Genomic DNA, 24500 nt, shown 5'->3' on the forward strand with positions numbered 1-24500 from the left:
AAGAGTCGACACTTACGGAAAGAGGATATCTGGTAGTTTTTTTTTATCTAAGATAGCTGATTTTTTCTTTTCTTTTTTTTTATCTTACTGTACCTTACTTTGCATTAAGTTATATAACATCTGCTTAAATAACGATTAAGGTACAGCAAATGTGACCTAACTAATACATTCAGCATCCTTGTATGTTACCTGTGTCCGAGATTCATTTCCGTTTATACTTATTACTGATAATAAACAAGCTAATAAACAACTCAGATGCTAAGATGTTTCCATGTCGACGTTGCGATTAAATTCAACTGAAACACGAGATACAAAAAGTCGGGAAATCTGCTCATTCATACCAGTCGGCTCTCAGCTAAAAGTGCCGGTTCAATGAGCCGAATCGTTCTCGAGCCGAGCATCACAAATAAATGGTGAAGATATCAGGCGTCGGTTCTGCAACTTCAATCTCGTGTTAAAAATAGTAATTGGCAACTGGTGCAGGAGGGAGGGTGCACGAAAAGAACCCTAAATGGCAAGACGTAGTAAAAAAATAAAAATAAAAAGCTTTTGGGTAAATTAAACAAGTTTATAAACAAACATTATGCGCTATGTCATGTTGATGCCCAAGGTCGAAGCCCACTGACTGAATGTGGGGTAAAAATCAAGAAACACAAATGAAGCTATTTAGTTGAAATGCTTTCAACAAACAGTATTCCAGTTTCGGTTGTTTTCTCATTCACAAACACTATTCCATCTAGTATACCTGTATTTTCCACCAGTCTCTCTAAGTCTAACATAAACACCCCAGTGACGGTCAGCCATCTTCCAGCGTTTAACCTGCTCCTACATCCTTCTCATCCTTTTGCTAATGGTTATATATAGTCCGAAGTGTCACCATACATGGGGTGGAAGAGAGAAGCAAAACTTTGTCTGAGTGAGTGGCGATATTTTGGTCAGCAAGACGCTTCCAAGTCTCTCAGGCCAACCTGACACTCAGCGTTCACTTCTCCAAGGGTGAGTAGACATTTTATCTTATTTTACTATTATTATTTTATCATAAACACTTCTCAAACCTCTCACACCTGTTCCGACATCTGTTTCATTCCAATACAAGTGAAAAATAAAGTGAATTAATTAGAAAATGAACACAGTTACACCAAATGTAACAATGTTTGTAACACCAGAGTTTCTATAGGAAAGGCAGGCTGAATACCTAAAGCACACACACACTTACCTCTTTGGTATTTAACACAGTATATTATAACACACAGATTTATCTGTAAAAACTGTAAATCTTATGTAGTCAAATATAACTCTTTTTTTTAGCTACAAACAGTAAATTAAAGGTGTGTGAGTTTGAAGGCATGGAATATTACAACACAACCAAATTCGTATGTTTATATATTTTTAATTTTTTACAAATGCTGCTCCATTTTTTATAAAGCCATGGACTTTCACATATAAGAGGAAAACTGTATATATACATATATATAAAATGTTTATATAACTTTATAAGACCAGACTAAACTTTTGCTGAAAGAAAACGATAATACAGAGGAGTTATCTTATCTGCTGAGACAGCAGTTTTGTTCAATAAAGTTATGCTCAGTGCAAAAACTTTTAGTTGGAAAATCACTTTTCTTTGGTTATTTCAGTAGCGTTTAGAGGTGTGACGTCTAAATAAGGATTAAAACAAGATGGCACATAAAGCAAAGTTTTTTACTTAAGAAAAACTGCAATGCGGTTATACTTATAACACAGCTGTGATTCGCTGCAGCGGTTGTTTATTGAACTTTTCCATACAACTGTTCAAGATATGAATATCGTAAGTGACCATATCTGAAAATATATGGTCAAATATATTGGTTAGTTTTCCTCCACACTCACTTAATAGCACTAGCTCACATTACATTGAAGGGTGCTTCCTATCAAACGTTTCCTCGGTTCATCTGTCCTCGGTTCTTCATCTGATGAGCTTTCAGATTTTAAGTCAAAAATTATATTCCTGAAAAAGTATCTGCTGGTTATGTCACTAACACTGTAGTAACGGCTTCACAGATGAGTGGAGTAATGAATTAAAATGCAATAAAAAATCTCAGCATCTCTAGGAACTGTCTGTCATATAGGAAATTATATCACGTCTCAAAGCGCAGTGTATTGTATTACTCTTATACCTCAGCAGTTACTTTTTATCATGTTTATAGTTACATTTCTTTTTTGTGGTACATCTATGAAGCAGGTTTGTTCCTGTTATCACTTGTGTTATATCAGCTCTAATCCTACTGTATATCACCCATTAATTTCTCTTAAACTTCATAAACATGTTACAGAGCAGTACTACATACTACTGCTTGATGACTTTCAGTGCAGAGATTAACAGCTGACAGTCACAAGCCGCTAAAGTCTACCAAATGCTGTGTCCTTACAGAAAGCTTGAGCATATAAACAATTACAGATATTTTTTGAGTTTATGAGGAATTTACTAATGTGAATTATCTGAGGTACCAGACAGCCAGTTATTGTCAGAACCTCTATTTAAAAAAAAAAAAAAACACAATCAGAATTGGTGTAATTGGTATAAATGTTTTTATAGACTTAGGTTATAAACTTAAAGTCTATAAAAAGACTTGAGGTTACCATTAACTTCCCATAAAATGATTTTCTACAGAAATTCTTAATATCATGATGTACTGGAAAGGTTGGTTGATTTAATATCTATATTGTGATAACTTTTGTCACATTTTGTTTTCATTGAGGATTGCACATATCACTAGTGCTTTTCTAGCACAGACTGTTCATCACTGTGGCTTGGATTTTTGTACCTGATGTTTCATTTTCCCTTCAATTTGCTGTTAAATAAGTTCTTTAAGAGATTAAGAAAATTCTAGTAGACTTTTGTTTGTTCCTTTTAAACTTGGCCCAGCTGATATGCAAGGACGGTGTTAGAAAAAATATCATGCTACATACTTTTTCTTGCGATAAAGCTCTTCAATTATCCGGATAAATATTTTTATATAATATTTTTGTCATATTACACCATTGTTATACAGCATTATTAGAAACTCAGCTAGAATCTAGAACTAGATTTTGCAAATGACTTCTTCTGAGTAACTTGTACTAAGTCTACTGTAAGTTTGGAGAAGGTTGTAGTATACCTTAACTGTACACTTTTAACTTTGTCCTTTAACAAAATGTGTTGAGCTAATTTTCAGTAGCCTGTGGTATGACTGTTGGGTTTTGTTTGAAGTTTTCCTGACATGCCTACGAGGGCCATGCCGGTTTATCAGAAAACACAGACACATGTTGGACATCAGTATTCCAGCTCAAAGCATGTTGTCCAACAGATCTCATCGAGGTATGGGACATCATCTGGATTGGACTGAACGCTGTTAAGTGTGCAATCGCAAGTGCACACTTGGTCTAGATGGCTTAATAGGCTTACAGCAGTGGCTTTCACTAATGCTGCTTCCCCCTGCACTCTCTTAAGAAGGCTAGAGACTTGCCAAATGACCATAGAGTTGCCAGGTCTTGATGAAAGAATGAAGCTATGAACTATACAGTATAATGCCTGATGCTCTTGAAAAGTTCTTAAAATTAGTGAAAGGAATAATAATGACTTACAGCAACTATTGCTCCTAAAGTGTTTCCAAAAAGTTTCAAATTTGTCTTTGACCAGCTTTATGCTCAAGTTAATTGGGTGCCTTGCAAAATCCACGAGCATCACTTTCCAGTAAGAGAACAACATAATATTAAAACACTTCTAAGAAAATATGTCTATTTTGGGATTTCTTAATATAGCCTTAAAATTAAACGTGCATAATATTATTCCATTGGCTCAATGTACACTATATGGCCAAATATTTGTAGATACCTGACCATCAAACTCAAATGTGGATCTTCCTCAAACTTGCCCCAAAATTGGAGCCACACAATTGTCCTTGCATTATGTAATCATTTCTCTAGTGGAAGAACTTGAGTGTCCTGCACAGAGCCCTGGAACACAGACTGTACCCCAGACCTCCTACCTGATGCTAATGCTTTTGTGGCTAAATAAACCCAAATACCCACAGCCACAAAATCTGCCCAAAAGCTTTCCCAGAAGAGTGGGGACCAGCTCCATGCTTGGAATGAGCACATATGGGTGTGATGGCCAGGTTTTCCTCACACATTTAGACATATAGTGTATATATGCTTTCAAATCTACTACAATTTAATGTGTTTTTGTGTGTCAGCAGATTATTGTATTTGGGGTTTGGATATATAGGTTAACTGTTCACTTTTTGTGTCAACAAGTGACATTATAGACTTTTACATTCCTCTATATTTAAAAAGCCTTGTTGCTTGTTTTATAATCCCAACGTCTGTTCAGAAATATATTTCTGTCTGTTTCCAAAACAAAACAAACTTGGCTTCATAAGCACATAAAGGCAATGAAAAGCTGCTTAAAAGGCCTGCTTATAGCTGTTATTACAGTGCGCAGTAAAGTGCATGATTTTCTACTGATTTTTTGATGGTTTGATTACAGGAAATCAAGCACCAAGTCAGCGAAGAAGGAGCAGGTTGTGGCCACTGAGGTTATGGCGGAACCAGCCTATACGGTGCCAGCCTTCAGAGAGAGGTGAGACAGTTGGCAGATTACCATTTCCATCCAGGAGGCTATTTTAAGAAGCTTAGAGTGTCAGAAAATACCTGAACCTTAACTGTATGTGTAATTCATTGCTCTTCTGCACTGTAACTTATTCTTTGTATGAATTTGAAAAAACATCCAAATGTTTTATATACTGCAGTAAGTGTTCAGTATAAAAACATATACTGAATATATCATTTGTTCAGCTGTGTTCAGCTCTTGTACCTAGTCCCCAACTAGTTAATTCTCCCAGTCGTATTATGTAGGTCATGTGGATGCTTTTTTCTGTACAGACCTATGGATTCATTGTATTGTGCTGCAGTATGCGACTGTATTGTCCTTGCACTTTGTGTCTTTTTGCACTATTACACATTTCCATAGATTTGATGTACTCCTGTGTTATATGATGGATCAGATTCTTGTAGAACATCTGTTTGTTCCACTTCATTTGTGCATATGGATAGAATAACAGTAAAAATATATCATACCATCCCAACAGCTCTGTGTGTGTGTGTGTGTGTGTGTGTGTGTGTGTGTGTGTGTGTGTGTGTGTGTGTGTGTGTGTGTGTGTGTGTGTGTGTGTGTGTGTGTATGTGTTTGTCTTATAGGGAACCTGAAGGAATGGAGGAATATCAACGTGTGTCCACTCATCTTGAGAGAAATCTGAAATCCCTACAGGAAGACCTACATAAGATTAGGGTGGCCACTCATGAGCAAGTGGTGAATATTGAGATTACAAATGAGGTGAACGGCTTTCCTTTAAAATATAAGATTTAATTTGCATAACATTAAGTGTCTTTACCAGAGTAGCAGTTCTATGGCACATAAGAACAACATTTTAATTGTAAATGCCTGTCCAGGCATTTGTTAAACTAATGGCAATTATTTTTAATCAGCTGTTTGTTTTTCTGTCCTAGGTGAGAGCAATGAAGTACATCAGGAAAGAGCTTACTACTGAGATTCCTAAAGCCCCAGAATTCCTGCTGGGACTGAGAGCTCACACCGTGTGGGAGAAGATGCCCGTCAAGCTCTTCTGCACTGTCTCTGGCACACCAACCCCTATTGTCCAGTGGTGTGTACTTTAATATTGAGCGGGTTTTTTTTTTTTGGTTGGTTGGTTTTTTTTTTATTAATTAAAGGAAACCCTTTATTTCAAGTTCAGTTTTTGATTCTTAGTTCAAAAGTAAAAGGCTGTCTAGGATCATTCTAGATGTATTTCATCAGGAAAATTTAAATGATCAGAAAACGTTTCCATTACAACCCCTTTAGGAGGAAACCTTTTATCAATGCACTTCTATATAAAATGCACACCATTTTAGTTATACAATTAAATAAATTCTCTAAAAACGTTTATTTATTTTTATTCATTAGGATCTACTATCTGTGTGGTAGATCTCAGGATCTCAGACTGTCTTGTACATTTGCAGGTATAAGAGTGGTGTTCCCGTTGACCCTCTGAATGCACCTGGAAAATACAAAATCGAAAATAAATACGGAGTTCACAGTCTGATTATTAGCAGGTATGAACTTATCCCAACAATCATCTTATCTTACCAAGTGAAAATATCTTCAAATGTATCCAGTATTTTCTGGTATGGAATTACAGTAAACCTATTTAATATTATTAAACCTTTTTAACTAAAATTCACTTCTGCTATTGGCAGATCATTTTGATTATTTTAGCACAAATTTATAGCTTGAATTGAGTAAAATGTCTAGAAATAAGTTTCTGTTTAAAACCATGCAAAAGTTTCACAAAATTCACAAACTACAAAAGCCCGGCTAAGAAAAAGGCAGAACAAGCAAAAACAAGTGAAGTGCATAGATCGTGACGCGCACTTTGCTTTAACCAGAGAGAGTAAATGGCTTCCCTGTCACAGTGAAAGTTTCCTATTTGGTCTCAGATTGGACCTTCCCTCATGTACAAGACACCTCAGCTGTTCGTTCCTGACTGCTGAGCTGTGTGTCATTTAATGCCGGAATGCCTGCCATCCGAGTCCCATCCACTTTAAAGTTACAGTAGTGGGACTCTGCCTGTGTCACCAGTCCAGCCAAAGCCCTTTCAATTTCAAAAAGCATTTTTTTTTTCTAAAGAGCCACTGCTCTCAGACTTTTCTTTCATTTTTGAGTTTCCCAAGTAGTTAGAATTGCTTGGTGACCGACAAAACTTTTCGTTTTTGGTGCTGAGACAGCTGCAAGACTTTAAAATAGGTTTAGCAGAAGGTCACATTTCTTCTTTCTATTCTCACACCCTGGCCTCTCCTTCAAGACCAGCACTGCATTTTTAGATCTCTCTCTCGCGCTCTCAAACAGTCCAGTGTGCTCTAGATCATCCACCCTTGGTATTTGTGGAAGACTAATGATTTATACAAAATCATTTATCTTACAAAAATAAAAAGCTGTGGAAATTGGGCATTTTAGCCGTCTTTGGAGCTCTGTTTCTGCTGCAGAGCTCATCATGATGCAGTTATTCAGATATTGCTTATTCAGTGAATTATTTTGTTTATAATTTAAACCTCTGCCTGTAGCCATTTTTGATTTGTTTATTTTGTTACAGACTGATATAAATATGTCTGATTTAAGATTGTGTATAAATCTTTGTCTGACAATCAAAGACTGATATAGTTTTGCTCGATATTTATAATATGATAGGTGTTTGTTTGTAGATTGCTGCGCAATTTTAAAAGGCATTAAATATTTTCCTTTTAGATGCACAATAGCTGATTCTGCTGTGTACAGCGCTGTGGCTACCAACTCCCAGGGCAAGGTTATCTCTAAGGCCACAGTCTGCGTGAGAAGTACGATCTTCTCATCTTTGGCCTCTTTTAACCTCTTGTCCTCATGTCTCTTTTCTTGTGTCTGTATTACTTTTGCCAGCTGGTTTGTTCTTATTTCATGCAGGACCACCTGGGGCTGCAGAGAGCTCTTATCTTCCAGGCCTAGGTGAGAAGCTCTGGCTAACACCCAGATCTGAAGAGCCTGCTTGAGATCATTAGCTACAAATAACATCCTGTGTCCCATTATAAGGTCTAGATAAGTCATGGAAAATATGCTTTGTTTACTATTATAAACAGAGCCTGGTAAACAGCTAATGGCTCATCATCTTGGTTTATTTCCAATTTATTTAAAGGAGGTCCTTTTAGAAATGCATCAATACTAATGCTACTATCTGGTATCGGTCTGATTCTGTGCTCATTTTCTCATACATATATAAAAAATAATAATAATAAATAAACGCTCCAATATCAACATACCACACCACACGATATAATGAGGTAAGCCCAGTAAAATGCTAACATACAAAAGTGACCCTTTTGCTGTCTAATTATATGACCGATATTGAGTCATGTGTAACATATTTGACTGAAGTAATATAAGCAGGAAATGCAACAAAGATGCAGCATGTGAATTTACTTATGCACATTAACTTGTCTATAACTAACACCGTGATTATTAACTCATGTTTATGACTCGAGACATTTCCTGCATGTTATTTGGCCAGCACTGCACATGAAGAGCTGGAAACTAAATTAGTATTTTATGTTTAATCCACTTTAGCACCCTTGACTTCTGATATCCGGCGTAGCAAGCTAGAAGTGACCCTGCTTGATAGGTTTGGAGTGACATTTGGCAGGGAGGGCGAGTCATTGACTCTGGTGGCCAACATGGTGGTGGTGCCTGACCTTCCCAATTTGCCACCAGAGGTTATGTGGTACAGAGATGGTAAGTATGATAAACATGCACAAATATGTTTGTTTGTTTTTTTAATTCCTGTGTGCTTGTAAGATAAATACCCCTCGAATTTGTAGTCTATCTGCCTCACGTAACCGAATATGATTATGCAACTCTAGATACTCTACTGCTGCCATCTAGATGGGCTGAGATGCATGTTGGTGGTGGGGCTGCCAAACTGACTCTTCCTCACCTGAACAAGGATGATGAGGGTCTGTACACTCTGCGCATCTGGACCAAGGATGGAACCACTGAGCACAGCGCCTACCTGTTTGTCAAGGGTTTGTAATAGACATGCGCTTTTTTTTGGTCATTTAGTTGAATTCATTTCTAAATAGCACTAGTAGCAGTCCTGTTTTAAAGAGAAAGGGAGCATGTTAAAATTCAAAATCTTTTAAAGAAACAGTTATACTCTAAGTTGGCTTTTTCTGGGCAAGAAGAATGAAAACATTGGAGGAAAAATAAGAAAATAAAGATCAACTAAGTAGGGATATTGAAAGCATTTGAAGACACGGTTTCTTTCTAAAAGTGTTTTTTTTTTTTTTGTTTGTTTGCTTTTTCATTTGTATATGTGATATTTTGTGTATACAGATGCTGCTCCATCAGTAGCTGGAGCCCCAGGAGCTCCCATGGATGTCACAGTGTCTGATGCCAATAAGGATTATGTCCTCGTCTCCTGGAAGCCTCCCAACACCACCAATGAGCCACATATCACCGGATACTTTGTGGACAGGTTAGATTGTGTTTTCATTGGCAGCAAGTTAATATAAGCTAATGTATATTATCTTATAATATGGTATTTCTTTTAACCCTCACTAGACGCAAGTCTGGAACTAAGGACTGGATCCAGTGCAACAGCACCCCTGTTAAGTTGTGCAAGCTTCCTGTTCAAGGACTCACTGAGGGTGATTCCTACCACTTTCGGGTCCGGGCTGTGAACAGCGCAGGGATCAGCCTGCCCTCTAGGATGTCCACTGGAGTGACCTCTGCTGATTTGGAAAGTGACGTGCAAGGTAGGGTTTGACGAATTCAACGGTGCAGCAGGGTTTGGATCAGCCCACAATTGTCAAGTGACATACATAGTACATTTTTGAATAGGCAAGTAAAGGGGACTTTATTTGCTTGACTGGACAAGTAGCCTGAAAATGTCAGTAACAAAAAATAATAATAAGTGCCTTTATTTGTGACATAACCTTTGTGATATATTTAGATATAGCAAAGTTAACAGGTTACCTGAATTATACGCAGATTATAAACATAGAACAGAGAGGAAAATGACCCCTAAATGGAGTGATGTTTGGTGCTAGTGTCGGAACTCAGAGCCGGTCTCCAAGTCGACACATCGCAGGGTGATCTCCACACTTAGACTTTTTGGTTACTAAAGACTGTTTTAGTTAAACTTAACTGTTAACTCTATAATTACTACAAAAATACTGAGAAAACTCCTCAAACCTGGATGAGAATAACTTCTTTATTGTGGTCAATCAGCCAACAAATTATAAGAGAAATTGCCAAATTAAAAGTAACAAATGTGCCAAATTAAAAGTAACAAAGTTGCCAAATTAAAAGTAACAAATTGCCAAATTAAAAGTAACAAATGAAAACCCCCAAAAAGAGCGTCATGCAAAATCAATCAAGAAAAACAAGAACTCTCGCGACGTCCTTGCAAAAATAAAAACACCCACCTTGACCCACGGACACAGGCACGCACGCGCGCCCCCACACACCCACGCGCACACACCTTCGCCCCGAAGAACCAAAAAAACCTCAGATATCTTCTCAATATATACCCTGGTGCTCCTAGGAGCCCAGGTGCCATATCACCTTATTTACCGGCATTACCTCCTATGTTTTCTAAATACACTGACCCAATTTCCCCTTATTTCCCATTACCTTTCACCCATATGCCCATTTATAGATTTTCCTCCCCTTATTTTTCATGACCTCAGACTAAACACCTGGGCCTTCTTCAGTCTGCACAACAAGCTTATGAGCACCACATGCCCATTTATGGATTTTCCTCCCCTTATTTTTCAGGGCCTAGGTCTGTGGACCACTGTTTTTTTCATTCTACATAACATGTTATTGCTATGGACCAAGGTCTGGGAACCATGGTCTTTTCCCTTCTACATAACAAGTTGTTATTACAAATGTGCTCAGACTGACTAGGCCTGACAGCCCCGAATCTGGTTGCAATAAACATCTTTGGCCTACAACATCACCTACATATGTCTTATGACAGCAATTATAATATTTTGCAAGGCCTAATACTTTACTTTGGGTATTGTAAGGAATAATATTTTAATTATTTCTACTAAGATATTTTACAACACTAGCTGTCTACATGCCAATCAGGTTGACAAGTAAATTATCACCTTTTATTTTTAGTTGTATAGACGAACTGATTGTCTAGGCTAGACTGTTTCTCAATTCGATTGAGATAGATAAATGTCATTAATATTGATATTAATGTTAATATTAATTAATATTAATTAATTAATATTAACTGTGGCAATTAGCTACCTACACTGCTTACATACCATTTATATCCAGTGTGAGTTTATTTTCTTGTCTCAGAGAATTGAGTTTATTGCATGTGTTCTATCTCTTTTAATAATAATTTTAGACAACATAGAAACAGAAACTTTGACATGTTGCTTGAGCAGGTAACTCTTACTCAGTTTAAAGCAACTTATTATACAACTAAATAGCTAATATTTTGATATGATTCTATTAATAGCTCATGTTCAGTAGTCAGGGGGATAAGGATATGTTTTATGACAAATACAAACACTATCAGCACTGTATTGCTGCACAAAGGGGGGCTAATACACCAGTGGTAGTTGTAGTTTAAGCTCTGGAGCATGAGGAACGTGATGCACCACAATTGAAACAAACAAACAAACAAACAAACAAACAAACAAATAAATAAATAAATAAATAAATAAATAAAATTCTGGGTACGTAAACTTTTTAACTTACAGGTGCATGACAATTCATTATACCAAAAGACAACCACATGGCATTGCTTAATGTGAAGCCCTGTATTCATGGTGATAGACAAATACTGGAGCAAATGAGTGTATGGGCTGCAAACCATGACAGTTTCCAGCAGAAATGTCCCTAATTAACAGAGGTACGGGTCTTTGTTACCTGTATACACCGATGATAGAGATAAAAGCACAAACAGTTGCATTTTACACTCAAGTGTCACATAATGCTAGTTTACATCATTTTATAAGCTGTATTATATTTCTGTGTATGTGATTAAATGTCAGACAAGGAACTAGTATATAGGTATTAGTCTGCTGGACAGATGAAGGTGCAGAAGTGTTACAAGTTATCTTTACTGTCACAACAGTGATTACAATCGAGGGGAAGTATGATATTGCAATTCGACAGGAGGAACTACAACGAGGTACTTTATGACATGATAATGATGTCAACTAACTCATTTCAAAGAAGCCCTAATGTCATATTTTCCATACCATAAAAAACCTCACTAATATTGTACTTTTTATTCCCGACTGAACAGCATGCACACCCTTCCTACCCGAGTCTGTTATATCACACCGTCACCTTAACAGCGAGAATCTCATCCATACTGCATAAAGAGCAGTCAGTACCTATGACTCTTCAATCACTGAAGTTAAAAGAATAAACATTCTGCATTCTTTTATTAATCATGATCGATTCGACACCATGATGAGGAAATGCGTTCTTACTGTCAGATTTAAATTGCATGCATTATTTACCTGAAACCATGAGCACTACATGAAGCATTAGAGATAAGATATTATTCATTTATATCCTGTTTATCAAAGAAGCATTTGAAAACAGTATTTCTTTAATTAAAATTAAGTAGTCTACAATGTTCCAGATATTGGTAGGTTTTGGCTGGTCTGATGGTTTTGCAATAATTAATTCAGTCCATTGATTCACAATTAACTATTCATTTAAAAAATAAGCCTCAGCTTTACCCGTCATTAACATTCCCCATGAGTCTTGCGTCAGCTAACAGAAAATTTAATCCTCTCGTTAACTGCTTTCCTAAAATTGAGTGCGATCATCTAGCTAATCTCTTTGGTGAGCTTTAAATATTTAAACATCATAAATTATGACACGGTAAATGCTTGGTTGCTTTTGTTTTAATTACCCAATTAGTCCAAATTCGATTTATTGATATTTTGAATAGTAAATACCTTTGTATTTATTTAGATGACACAAATTAGGTGACAGTTTCAACAGTGACTAAAATCTCTAGCCCTTCGTTACTTAACATCTTACTTTTATGTATATAACAGTTGTTCCCCCGTACAACTGAAAAGCGATCAAAACCAAATATTTACCTTGTCCAATAAGAATTATTGCAACAAAAACAGTAGTGAAATGTATGACGTTATATTTCCAAATCAATCCCTGATGTGTTCTTATTTAGTGTGTGTTACGTTGCCGGAGCCCCCGACAGACGTGCATGCTACTGAAATAAATCAAACATATATTGTTCTGAGTTGGAATCCACCCATTCCTCGAGGACGGGAAACTGTGTGGTACCTCATTGAAAAGGTGTGTGTGAGTAAGTTAGTGTCTGAATTTGTGGCTATGTAGATTTCAGTCTGTTGAACGAGGTCTGTAACTTGATTCCTATAAAGTACTAGTCAGTGACCTCGAGAAGTGTTCAATTAATGATATGATTATAGCATTCTCTTTCGAGTAAAGAAATCTTTGACTTCATGTTTGACTCGGTCTTAACGAGTCAGCAGTTCTTGCATATTAATGAACATACAAATAAGCCTTTATAAAGCATTAAAACAGCCTGCAGGGATCATTTTCTTTCCCGACCTACTCTTTGCCCTCTTTGGCTGACTTTGTACTTGTCCCTCAGTCGGTGGGAGACAGTAACTTGTGGCAGAGAGTCAACACGGGAGTAGAAATACGCTCCCCACGTTGCCCTCTTTACGATCTGGAGGACAGGAAAGCATACCGTTTCCGTCTTATCACAGTCAACAAGTACGGCCCGAGCGAACCATCAGAGCCCTCGGCTCTCATCCAGAAGGCAGACCTTTATGGTAAGCCGCATTTCTTTAATCAAAAATGCCGTCCTGGCTAGACATAACAAATCTTTTGAAATTAAAGTCACTTTAATGGGGGATGGTGGAGAAAGCTGTAATATTTGGAAGATTTATACTGTACTCTTTCTACGTGAAAATAATCCATGTTTAAACTATTTTCTTTGACCAATGCCAATCTTTCAGGTGACATTTCTTTGAGATTCGATTATTACACTTCAAACACTTCTTTGATAAACTTCTTGTTTCCTGGCATATTTTTCAGGCCACATTCCAAACATTGGTATGTATGAATCACCATGTTTTTGTTCTGAGTATATAATCTGCACATATTTTCTTTGTTTGTGAAGAGGACAGATGCTCACCATGGTTTTATTATGACTATACCATGTAATCCCCCCCCCCCCCCCACACACACACACCTAAAGCCAGTTTTGCTCTGTGGGAGTTTTGGGCTTTAATGTCACAGATGAAAATCACACATAGAGACTGAATTTATGTGATTTGCTCATATGCTAATCAACCCCTGCTATGACACACATCAAACATCAGTGCTCATGCTGAAGAACACTTTTGTTCACAGAATAGATGTGGGCATGTCCAATGACATGACCAAGTTGAGAAAAGTTTAAAAAACTTGCAAATGTGGAGTGTCTTTGGTGAAGCGACTATTAACAGGAGTGATGTAGATTTGTGGCACAAAACTGCTTCTTGTTCATCTCGTATAATATGATGTGGTTATACACCGGTGAATTTTATATACAAATGCAAAATCTCCCTCCAGAATGTTTTACTTCAGCGGCAAGATAATGGAATGCTAGTTGATAAACGAATGAAATTGAATTGAATGCTAGTTGTTGGATATACTGTAGCAACCAGAAATAGGAATGCCTACTGATGATATCAGTACAGCAACTTGCCTTGACTAAATCACTGTATGTGTGAACGCAGTATATTTCTGATCATGCTGACTGATGATGTCAGCAGAATCACTTTATCACAGTTTTATCATTAGCAGAGTTTCATGCTATAATCTGTCATGTCTGCTGTAGAGTTTAGCTGAGACGTGTTATCATAAGGAAAGACAGCTGAAATCATTTACATTTACGGAATTTAACAGACACCCTTATCCAGAGTGACTTACAATTTCGATTTATTCAACTGAGCAACTGAGGGTTAAGGGCCTTGTTCAGTGGCCCAGCAGTGGCAGCTTGGTGGACCTGGGATTTGAACTCGTGACCTTCCGGCACCTTAACCACTAAGCTACCACATCCCTACAAATCCTATGGTCTAAAACTGGCTTAAAATGTCCTCTTGTTTGTATTGCTGCTTCACACAAACACAGAGAATGTGCGTTTTTTTGTCAATGTCACAGCTACGTACCACTACAAGCTCCCAAAGTCACCATGTCAAAGGTTTGCTTTATTATGTTGCTTTTAGCATTTGACTATGTCCAGTATCACTGTTTTCTTTGGAAAGACGGCAAGTCTTGTTACATGTAACAAATAAGAATAGAAATGATAAATGCATCTTCCCAGACATCCCAATATCAATGCAAAGTGTGTTCTGGGTTTGAATTGTATTTTCTCACTTTTCTATAGGAGTTCCATCAGCTCCTGGTAAGGTCATCGCTTCAAGAAACACCAAAACATCTGCCTTTGTGCAGTGGGACCCCCCCAAAGAGGGCAGAAATCTCATGGGGTATTATGTGGATTGTTGTGTGGTTGGCTCCAAGGTTTGGGCCCCCTGCAATCACAGGCCCTACAAGCACACCAGGTAATATCTACATACACCGGTTTGGCTTTCTGTCATGCTTCATAATTCATTCATGTTAAATGTCTTAAATGTGTTTCTGGACAGGTTCGTGGTCCACGGCCTGACTCCTGGTGATAAGTATATATTCCGTGTCCAGGCAGTAAATGCCTACGGCCTGAGTGATGAGTCTCAGGAGTCCGATCCTCTCTTCATCGATGCTGCTCTTGGTAAGCATACAGTGGCTCATATTACACTATTATATTAAAAAGTAAAACAAATTATTGGATTTTTATTGTCAGTTTGCTATTACATACTATGTGTATGTTTTGACACAGATTTTTGCTTAAATCTTATTTAAAAAACACATCAAACTATACTATAACTATTGACTGTAATTATTTGAATGGGAATAGAAGATGAATTTGAATGAGAATTGGAGATGAATGAGCAGAGAATCTTTTCTGTTGTCTCACACAGAGAGAGGAGTGGAATATGGTATGTGAGTTTTATATGCTTTGCTCAACAGCACAACTAAACTCACTCTCCAGTACATTGTTCACTTTTTCGATACCCCTTAATAACCACACTTTTTTCCTCTCTACTGGCATAATTCAGGATGTTTTCACACTGGGCACGTTTGCTGTGGTCCAAATCTGAGCGTGATTGCTCCTGGTAACTCCGCAGTGTTAGTCTGGTTTCAGAAGCACTTGAGGCTGTTGAACCCCAGGGCATTTGCATTCATCTACCGTCATTATAAATATGTTTGAAAAGCTCAAAGCAACTACACTTATATATTTATTATTTTTATTAATATTTTCCCGCTATTATGCACAGTAAATCAACTCACCTCTTCTGTGTCCCACAACGTTTCCCTGCCACTCATGGTACACGGTAACTAATGATGTTATCGGCTAAAACATATGAGCAGGTTATGTTGCATCCTGAACAGGTGTAGACACGAATCTTGGCAGCAGTTCCAGTGCAACTGAACTCACATTTCCTTCTATAGGTAGCCCTGGGTTCGATACCATGCTGCGCTTCCCGGTCTGAACCCCAGCATTCACATGACAATTTTTTTTATGAAAACCATGCTTTTATACTAAACTGCCAGTGTGAAGACCCAACGCACATAGTTTAAGGTGTGGATGTGAAACAAATCCATGCTTATACATTGAACACTATCTGTACAGAAAGACTGAATTAAAATTAAAGAATGAAGCACATTTGTTCTGGTGCAGGATGTGATCCAGAATTCAGGAAACCAATGCATGTGCCTTCGCTTAACTAGGTCTGTGTGCTTTTCAGCTGTTCCTTCTGCCCCATACGGCATCAGTCTGCTCAGCTGTGATGGTGCCTCCATGACCCTTGCCTGGAAACGTCCTAAACACACAGGTGGAAGCAAGATCACATCCTACTACCTGGACAAGCGTGATGCAGACTCTGTGATGTGGAAGGAGGTCAGCTCAAGACCTGCCACTAGCAGGGTTTATAAGGTATGTAGAAAATAAATATGTAAACTATATCCAGTTTGTTTTATTGAAATTTAAATCAAGCCCAAAAATAAGACATCACTGTAGGAAGATGCTGCAGGAGGTCCACTTGTTATTTATTACTGAGCAGTTTGCAGTATGTTTTGCTTTGTTTGGCATCATAAATTGTGAAATACTTTTTGATCACTGTTTCCTGTCCATTGTTTATTAGTGCAACAACACACACTAGGTTTAGGAGACAAAATATTGCCTTTGTGTCGATACGAACACTCTTTTAACAAATATGAGAAAATAAACATTGTGTAGAAACAATATTCAATACCAGCATGCAATACGATGTGTGATGCATCTCTGAGAACTCAACAAATGCTTCTGTTGACTCGATACACAGGTGGAGAATCTTACCGCTGGAACATTCTATGAGTTTAAGGTTCAAGCCGCCAATATGGCTGGTGTCGGTCTGCCATCTGACCCCAGTGTGCCATTTGCATGTGAGGCCTGGACCATGCCTGAGCCTGGTGAGTATCTGTGGCCTGTCCAGTCACAATATGTGTGTATGACAGTAATATATTGGTAGATTACTTGAAAATGTATAGTTATCACTGGTGATGATGAAAAGCAAACATAACATTCTCAGCATTACACAGCATGGAAAACACAGCAGACCCAACGTTAGTGCACATGAGCTGTTCATGCCCTCAGCATGTTGCTTAGTCAACAACATAAAAAGAAACCTTTTTTGTTTTTTAAATACGTAATGGTGCAACCTTCCAACTTGCTTGCTGCTTTCTTTTCTCCTCTGCTCTGCTCTGGTGTGTGTGATAACATGGTGTGCAACAATAGTCAGTATTCTCTTCAGTCATTAGTCTCATCCCCAAACACCTCTTTTCCACCTACAGTGAGTCATCAATGAGCACCCTACTAAACATAATTTTTTAGAATTAAAAAAAATCTTTATTCATGGCTTTAATTATGACTGTTATACATTATATAAACACACATTATCCCTATCTTTTTTATACAGTAAATCACAGTATCTCGGTCTCTGTATATAAAATGTAAAGTTATATACATGTGTTCACTCTTTTTAATTTATGGTATAAATTATGGTAATTTATGGAGTTTATTGTGCACCTTTATTCATGTGCTGTTGCTCCAATATCCCCTTGGATGTTAATTACGTACTCTGTTCTACTCCCAGTGCAGACCCACTTTAAAGCACACTGCATGTTATAATCATTGTTTCTGGCTTTAAGCTCATAGTTGGAAGCAATTCCTTTCTCTGAATGTCATTCACATTGCTTCTGATTATATAATTCTAGACATGCATCAATGGCTTCAAGTCAAAAAATGAAAGAGGGTGCATTTCAATAACATATCTGTTTTTAATTTTATGCTTTTTCCTATTTACAGCGTTAACTCTGAGTTTAAGTATAGTTAGCATAATAAAGTTAGCTTTTGATATGAGAACCCTTGAGAACAGGTTAGTTCCCTATTTAGATGCTCCTTACACTCTTTCACACCCTTCAGGCCCTGCATACGACATCAGTTTCTGGGAGGTGCGAGATGATTCCCTCTTGGTGCAGTGGAAGGCTCCAGTATACACCGGTGCCAGTGCCATCACAGGTTACTTTTTGGAAATGGCCAAGAAAGGATCCTCCAATTTTGTTGCAGTGAATGCTGAGGCTGTGAAACATTGTTACTTGAAGGTACCGATTGTATATTCTAAGCCATATTCTTAGTTAATTGCACTTAATAAGAGGTTTATAGACTGCAGAATGTCATTTTAGATATACGTACACAATGCCATACAAATAGAAATTCTCACTCACTCACTCATTTTCTACCGCTTATCCGAACTACCTCGGGTCACGGGGAGCCTGTGCCTATCTCAGGCGTCAACGGGCATCAAGGCAGGATACACCCTGGACGGAGTGCCAACCCATCGCAGGGCCAAATAGAAATTATCTGATAAAATAAATAATTGTAAAATTGTGTAACTTTGGAGTCAGCATTTTCATTTGGACGCATATTGGACTTTTCTGTTATTTTTATTAGCACCTGATATATTAGTATCTGACACATACTAGTGTGGTAGCAACATGCTATTTTATACACTGGCAGCCATTTCATGTAGGTGGTTTCCAGCCTGCTGAATTGAGAAAAACTTGCAAAGATAACAAATGACTCATGGTTCATTGACTTCAGTATATTCCTAATATATGTGCTTAGTTTATTGTAATGTTTATATAAACTTTGCGTTATTCTCCATTGTATGTTATTTATGTTCTTAAAGCCATAGTTTTGTGAAATTCATGCATTATTCATGCAAATTCAAGCACTAAGCTGGGAAGATCTGGCAGCCTCATAGGGTGAAGTCTAAACATAGACCTACTGTATATTAACACACTTAAAATATATTGTTAATTTTAGTGGATATGATCTGTACATGAAACATAAGATGGGATGTATGTTTTTCTTTTTTTGGAAAAGTCAGTACTATTGCCTGAATAGTGAAGCTTTTATATTTATGTGCTGCATTTTGTCACGTAGGTGACTGGTCTGGAGACAGGAGCTTCATACGTGTTTAAAGTACACGCAGTAAATGCCTCGGGTAAAGGAAAGGCCTCAGATGTGTCTGAGGCTGTGTGTGTTAAATCTCTGGCAGGTAGCTATGCCTTTAGACTGTTTTAAAGCAAATCCAATCATTCTATTATTGCTTTTTTCTAATAATCAAGATAAAATGTGTCATAATTCATACATGCAGGTAAATGAAATATATTGATTTGTCTTAACTTTTTTCTAAGGTACAAAGGAGATTGTATGTGGTGTGGATGAGGAGACTGGAGATGTTTTCTTGTCCTTTGAAGCTTGTGAGACATCTGAGCAGTCCAAGTTTATTTGGTCAAAGTCCTACAAAGAAATCACAGAATCCAAGAGAGTCACCGCCTCTGCCGTTGGAAGAACGTGTGTTGCTTTACACTGCGAATTCTGAAACGTATCATAACTATAATAAACATCCAGGTCTTTAAAGATTACTGGATTAACTGTGTAACTGTATTGCCTGCAGCTCCAAGCTGACATTTGTAAACCCTGAGAAGGAAGATCTGGGTCTCTACTCTGTGGCTGTGACTGAAACAGAAGGAGTGTCTTCCAGTTACACCCTGGAGGAGCAGGGTATGTGAAGGAGGTCTAGTTTAATGCTTTTTCTCATTTCAGATTTCTAAAATGCCCTCATAAGCAGATTTATTCTCTCCTTTTTAGAACTTAAAAAAATGCTTGACCTCAGCTACAACATCAGACATCCAAGTTAGTACAGATATGTTTCTGGTTTCCTTTATTCATTTTTTAATTTACACAACCTGTGTAGTTTTTACAGAGGTTGGATTGAATTGTCTCAACGCTCTTTTTCGGATATTTAGTTGTTCCTCTGAAGACAGAGCTGAGCTATGAAGTTCTTGAGAAGGGTCATGTGCGTTTCTGGATGCAGGCAAAGAAACTGTCGCCTGCTGCATCCTACAGGTTCATCGTTAATGATAAGGAGATCACTAGTTCTGAGGTACAGAGCATTTCCTGAGCATGACCTCCTGAAGTTTGCCGTTCTCTATAACTGAGTGATGTGTTCAGCCATCAAGGATACTGTGAGTGCCTTCTCAAATGTCACTATTGTTTGTGTGTGTGTGTTTGTGTGTGCGTGCATGCATGTGAGATCAGGGTCAAAAGATTAGCCACAATGCTTCCACTGGAGTTATTCAGATGGTAATTGAACACTTCACCAGGGCCAACGAGGGCACATATACTGTTCAGATCACTGACGGAAAAGCCAAGAACCAAAGCTCTCTGGTGCTGGTGGGAGACGGTGAGACATCACATTGTCTAGCTATGGCTGAATTCTTCGTCTTATCAGTTCAAGTGACAATGACTTGGTTTGTTTGGTTTCAGTCTTCAAGGCTGCACTGAAGGAGGCTGAATTTCAGAGAAAAGAACACCTCAGGAAACAAGGTTACAAATGATGCATACAGTAAACACACCCACTGTGCAATTCATTGTCATGTACCACAACAAACTCCTACTGAGTGTAACTTGATGCAGCATATTTTCACCTTGTATAAGTTCTATAGACAATAGACATACTGTTGTATAGAAATGGTTCCCCATTAAATGGTTATTTAATCCTGGGTATTACTAATCTGACATTTCACACTGTACATTCCTAAATCCTAGGTTAATGTTCTTATTTGCATATCAACAACCATAGTTGGATACAGCATCATTAAGGACTCTTCACATCACATCACATCACAAACCGTTTAACCTCTTTCCATCAAGAAGGAGATACAGGAACATACGCACCAGAACCAGCAGGTTCAGGGACAGCTTTTTTCCATCCAGCATCACACTACTGAACTCTACACTACACCGTTAGAACACTGTAAAAATACTGTATATAACTTCTGTACAATTATACATACAATGTACATATTACATATTGTGTATTTTTTATGCTCCTCATCCTTTACACATATTGTACTTCACATACATGTTCACTATTTTATTTATGTGTATCTTATAGCCTTTATATATATATATGAAAAGTCCTACTAAATTTCTGTTTTTATTTCTCTTACTCAGGTCCTCATTTCTCAGAGTACCTGTCTTTCCATGTGGATGATGAGTGCACCGTTATGCTTGTATGCAAGGTAAATAAGATCCCTGACTTTTATCACAGTATCAGCATATAGTATACCTACCTAAAACATTAGCAAACATTAATCACTGTAATAAAGCTATTTTTATGTGAATGTTATTCGAAGCCTATAAATTCATAAATATATGCCATAAATGTATCCAGTGACAGTCTCGCGTACTTTGCTGAAGCAAAGGATTCACAAAGATGTTGATGTGATTGTGTTCTAGTTGGCCAATGTAAGGAAAGACACCACATTCACCTGGTTTAAAGAAGATGAAGAAATCACTCTTGATGTTGCACCCAACCCAATGTCTGGATCCTGTGCTCTTCCTATCCCCTTGGTAAAAAAAACAAAAAAAACCACAATTTTTCCCCTGAATGTTATAAAAATATTTGTTGTTTCTAATGTTTTAGCCAAAATATTGAACATAATGTTCATCCATTTCACAGTTTTCCAGAAAAGACCAGGGCATTTACAAAGCTGTATTGAGTGATGATCGTGGAAAAGATACTTCTGTTTATGACATTTCTGGCAAAGGTAACAAACGTTAGCCATTTTGATTTACTTATCATTTTCTCTCTAATTTCAATGGATAATCTAATCAGCTTTTTTTTCCTGTGTAGTATTTGAAGATATCATCAATGCCATTGCCCACATTTCTGGTATGCCGACTGCATTTAAAAGCTTTTTCATATATATATATATATATATATTTTTTTTAACAAAGCCATGTGTATTGTGGAAAGTTAAATCAAAAGCCTTTAAGAATGTTTTGTGCTTTATAGAAACAAAAATAAGTATGGGGAGTATAAACCTGGGTTTTTTCTCCTAAACATGGTTCCTGTTTGCTGCAGGCTCGTCTGCCTCTGAACTGATGTTGCAGTGCACACCAGAGGGCATCAGGCTGCAGTGCTATATGAAATACTACACAGAGGAAATGAAGACCAGCTGGTTTCACAAGTACTCACTTTTTTCCAGTTAATCCCTCAGTTTTACCAGGATCCTTTGTACGTGATCATACCTGCATTGAAGTCAATTTATTTTTCTTAACAGATTTAATGGCCAAATTACACTGAGCAAATGGATGATTGTTATTACTTATAAGAGCTATTAAGGCATCTTATTCACTGCTGAATTTTAGGATTGTAGTGTTGAGCTTTTCCTTGTTTTGGATTCTAGGGAAAGTAAAATTGCTTCTTCGGAGAAGATGAGGATCGGAGGCACGTCTGAAATGGCCTGGATGCAGATCTGTGACCCTACTGATAGGGAGAAAGGCCATTACAGGATTGAGGTTCACGATGGTAAAACTGCCCACACCCGTTCCTTTGACCTCTCTGGACAAGGCAAGTCATACATAGTTTTTCAGTTACTTTACACCTATTTAAAGGATCCTATTTGCTCGATTTTCATTTCCTCAGTATAAAACCATTATGGTATTTATTAATCTTTTATTTTGTTCATTTGCCTTGTTATTAATATTGCCTTATTTTCCCTTATCAAAACAGCATACAATGATGCATATGCTGAATTCCAAAGACTCAAGTAAGTGAAAAAAGTGATTCACAGCAAAAAGATTTTATTATCTAATATTTGGTGCTTGTTTTTGCTAACAAGATATATTTCTTTTAACAGGGCTGCAGCATTTGCAGAGAAAAGTGAGCAGAACACAGTGTGACTTGTACAACTGTACAATCTTTCAAATTTATTGCTTTAATACTTTTAGGTTTTACATTTTTATATATCAACTCTGTGAGAAATGCATGTATCTGAACGCATATGCAAAAATGTCTTCTCTCATCCTCTGTAGACCGTGGCAGAGTCGTGGGTGGACTGCCAGACGTTGTCACCATTATGGAGTATAAGGTAATATGTACTTGAATTTTAATCAGAAGGTAAAACTAATACCAGGCTTAAAGGATTATTACACTTTTGTTATGACTTTGCATTTCATCACTGGCATTATAAAGTACATTTAAAAAATGTCACACTCAGCACTCACCTTATCCTTTTGACCTCTGAACTTTTCAGACATTGAGTTTGACATGTACAGTGTGGGGTGACCCCAAGCCGGAGGTCACCTGGTTCAAGAACGAACAGGAAGTAGTATCTGATGACCACAACCAGATCAGTTTCGAGAGTGGCAAGTTTGCAAGCCTCACCATTAAATCTGTTACAGTGGATGACTCGGGCAAGTACAGCATTAATGTGCGGAACAAGTATGGCGGTGAGTTTGTGGAGATCACCGTCAGTGTGTACAAGCTGGGTGAGGATATCCCTGAACCCAAGTTGGGACAGATGGCGAAACCTAGCACAGCATCCAAGTCGGTTGCACCATCCTCCTCAAAGCCCCAGACTCCTGCAACATCCATGAAGAGCTCTACCCCAGCCCCGACTGTTAAATCCCCAACCCCAGCTCCACCCCAATCTGTAAAATCCCCTAGCCCAGCTCCAAAATCCCCTGTCCCCACTCCCAAATCCCCCACCCCACCTAGGAGTGCCAAGTCCCCTACTCCACCCAGATTCATGAGGTCCCCAACACCCACCAAGAAGTAAACAAAAGGCTGTTACACAAAAGGCTGCCAGTGGATAATGTAGATGTTGATATAGCAAAACAAAATGTTGCTATATCAATTAGTGCTTGATAATATTTTAAAATCACAGATGTGGTATATGAATAAAAACTTATTGGCCAAAATAAAAGAATATTGACAAGTTAACCTTGTTACTCTTATCATTATAATAGAGGTAGTTTATAAATCAGTATAGCCTTTGTTCTGTGTGCATGAGACCCGTCAAACATGGGTTTTAGGTAGATTTTATTAGCTCAAACTAGAACTCAGATATCCGAATCTATCATACCAGAAGTCAAAGAAGTGATAAAATGTGTTGCATTGAATCCAGAAAGATACGCATTATAAAGATTATGAAGTTCAAACCAGTGAAATCAGCATATCTTTCTAAATGGCATCACCAAATAACCATATATTCTTCTGTAGCTGCATTTGTTTTGGCAATAAAATCAGTGATCAACTTCTATCTGTCAGATTTCCAGTTATTTTGCTCTATAACATGTTGAGTTTCACAGTTTTGGATCAGAAATCAAGAATCAGCTGTGTTTTATCTCTTATAACAGCAGTGTCTATGACTGTTTGCT

General features: G+C 37.6%; 1 protein-coding gene across 3 annotated transcripts; it reads left to right on the top strand.

Moving 5' to 3' along the window:
* Positions 1–850: 850 nt before the first annotated feature.
* myom2a (myomesin 2a) lies at positions 851–24380 on the top strand. 3 transcript variants are annotated; one of them, XM_027169629.2, is made up of 37 exons: positions 851–996; positions 3230–3337; positions 4508–4600; positions 5218–5353; positions 5527–5681; positions 6037–6129; positions 7319–7407; positions 7511–7552; positions 8168–8332; positions 8461–8622; positions 8933–9074; positions 9161–9354; positions 11703–11759; positions 12780–12907; positions 13227–13410; positions 15012–15186; positions 15271–15392; positions 16471–16658; positions 17047–17173; positions 18186–18364; positions 19209–19323; positions 19463–19622; positions 19726–19832; positions 19920–19964; positions 20078–20214; positions 20370–20514; positions 20598–20657; positions 21288–21355; positions 21573–21686; positions 21796–21883; positions 21970–22008; positions 22201–22306; positions 22526–22689; positions 22852–22888; positions 22979–23001; positions 23154–23209; positions 23375–24380. In XM_027169629.2, the coding sequence occupies exons 2-37, from the start codon at positions 3240–3242 to the stop codon at positions 23897–23899; spliced, it is 4518 nt and encodes a 1505-aa protein (XP_027025430.1). In that variant the 5' UTR covers positions 851–996; positions 3230–3239; the 3' UTR covers positions 23900–24380. The 3 variants fall into 3 exon arrangements, with proteins under 3 accessions (XP_027025430.1, XP_027025432.1, XP_027025431.1); XM_027169630.2 differs by lacking the exon at positions 3230–3337 and having other exon boundaries at positions 887–996; XM_027169631.2 differs by lacking the exons at positions 11703–11759; positions 12780–12907; positions 13227–13410.
* Positions 24381–24500: the final 120 nt, after the last annotated feature.

This window comes from Tachysurus fulvidraco, chromosome 2 (genome assembly GCF_022655615.1).
Source record: "Tachysurus fulvidraco isolate hzauxx_2018 chromosome 2, HZAU_PFXX_2.0, whole genome shotgun sequence".
In the NCBI taxonomy this organism is placed as follows: domain Eukaryota; kingdom Metazoa; phylum Chordata; class Actinopteri; order Siluriformes; family Bagridae; genus Tachysurus; species Tachysurus fulvidraco.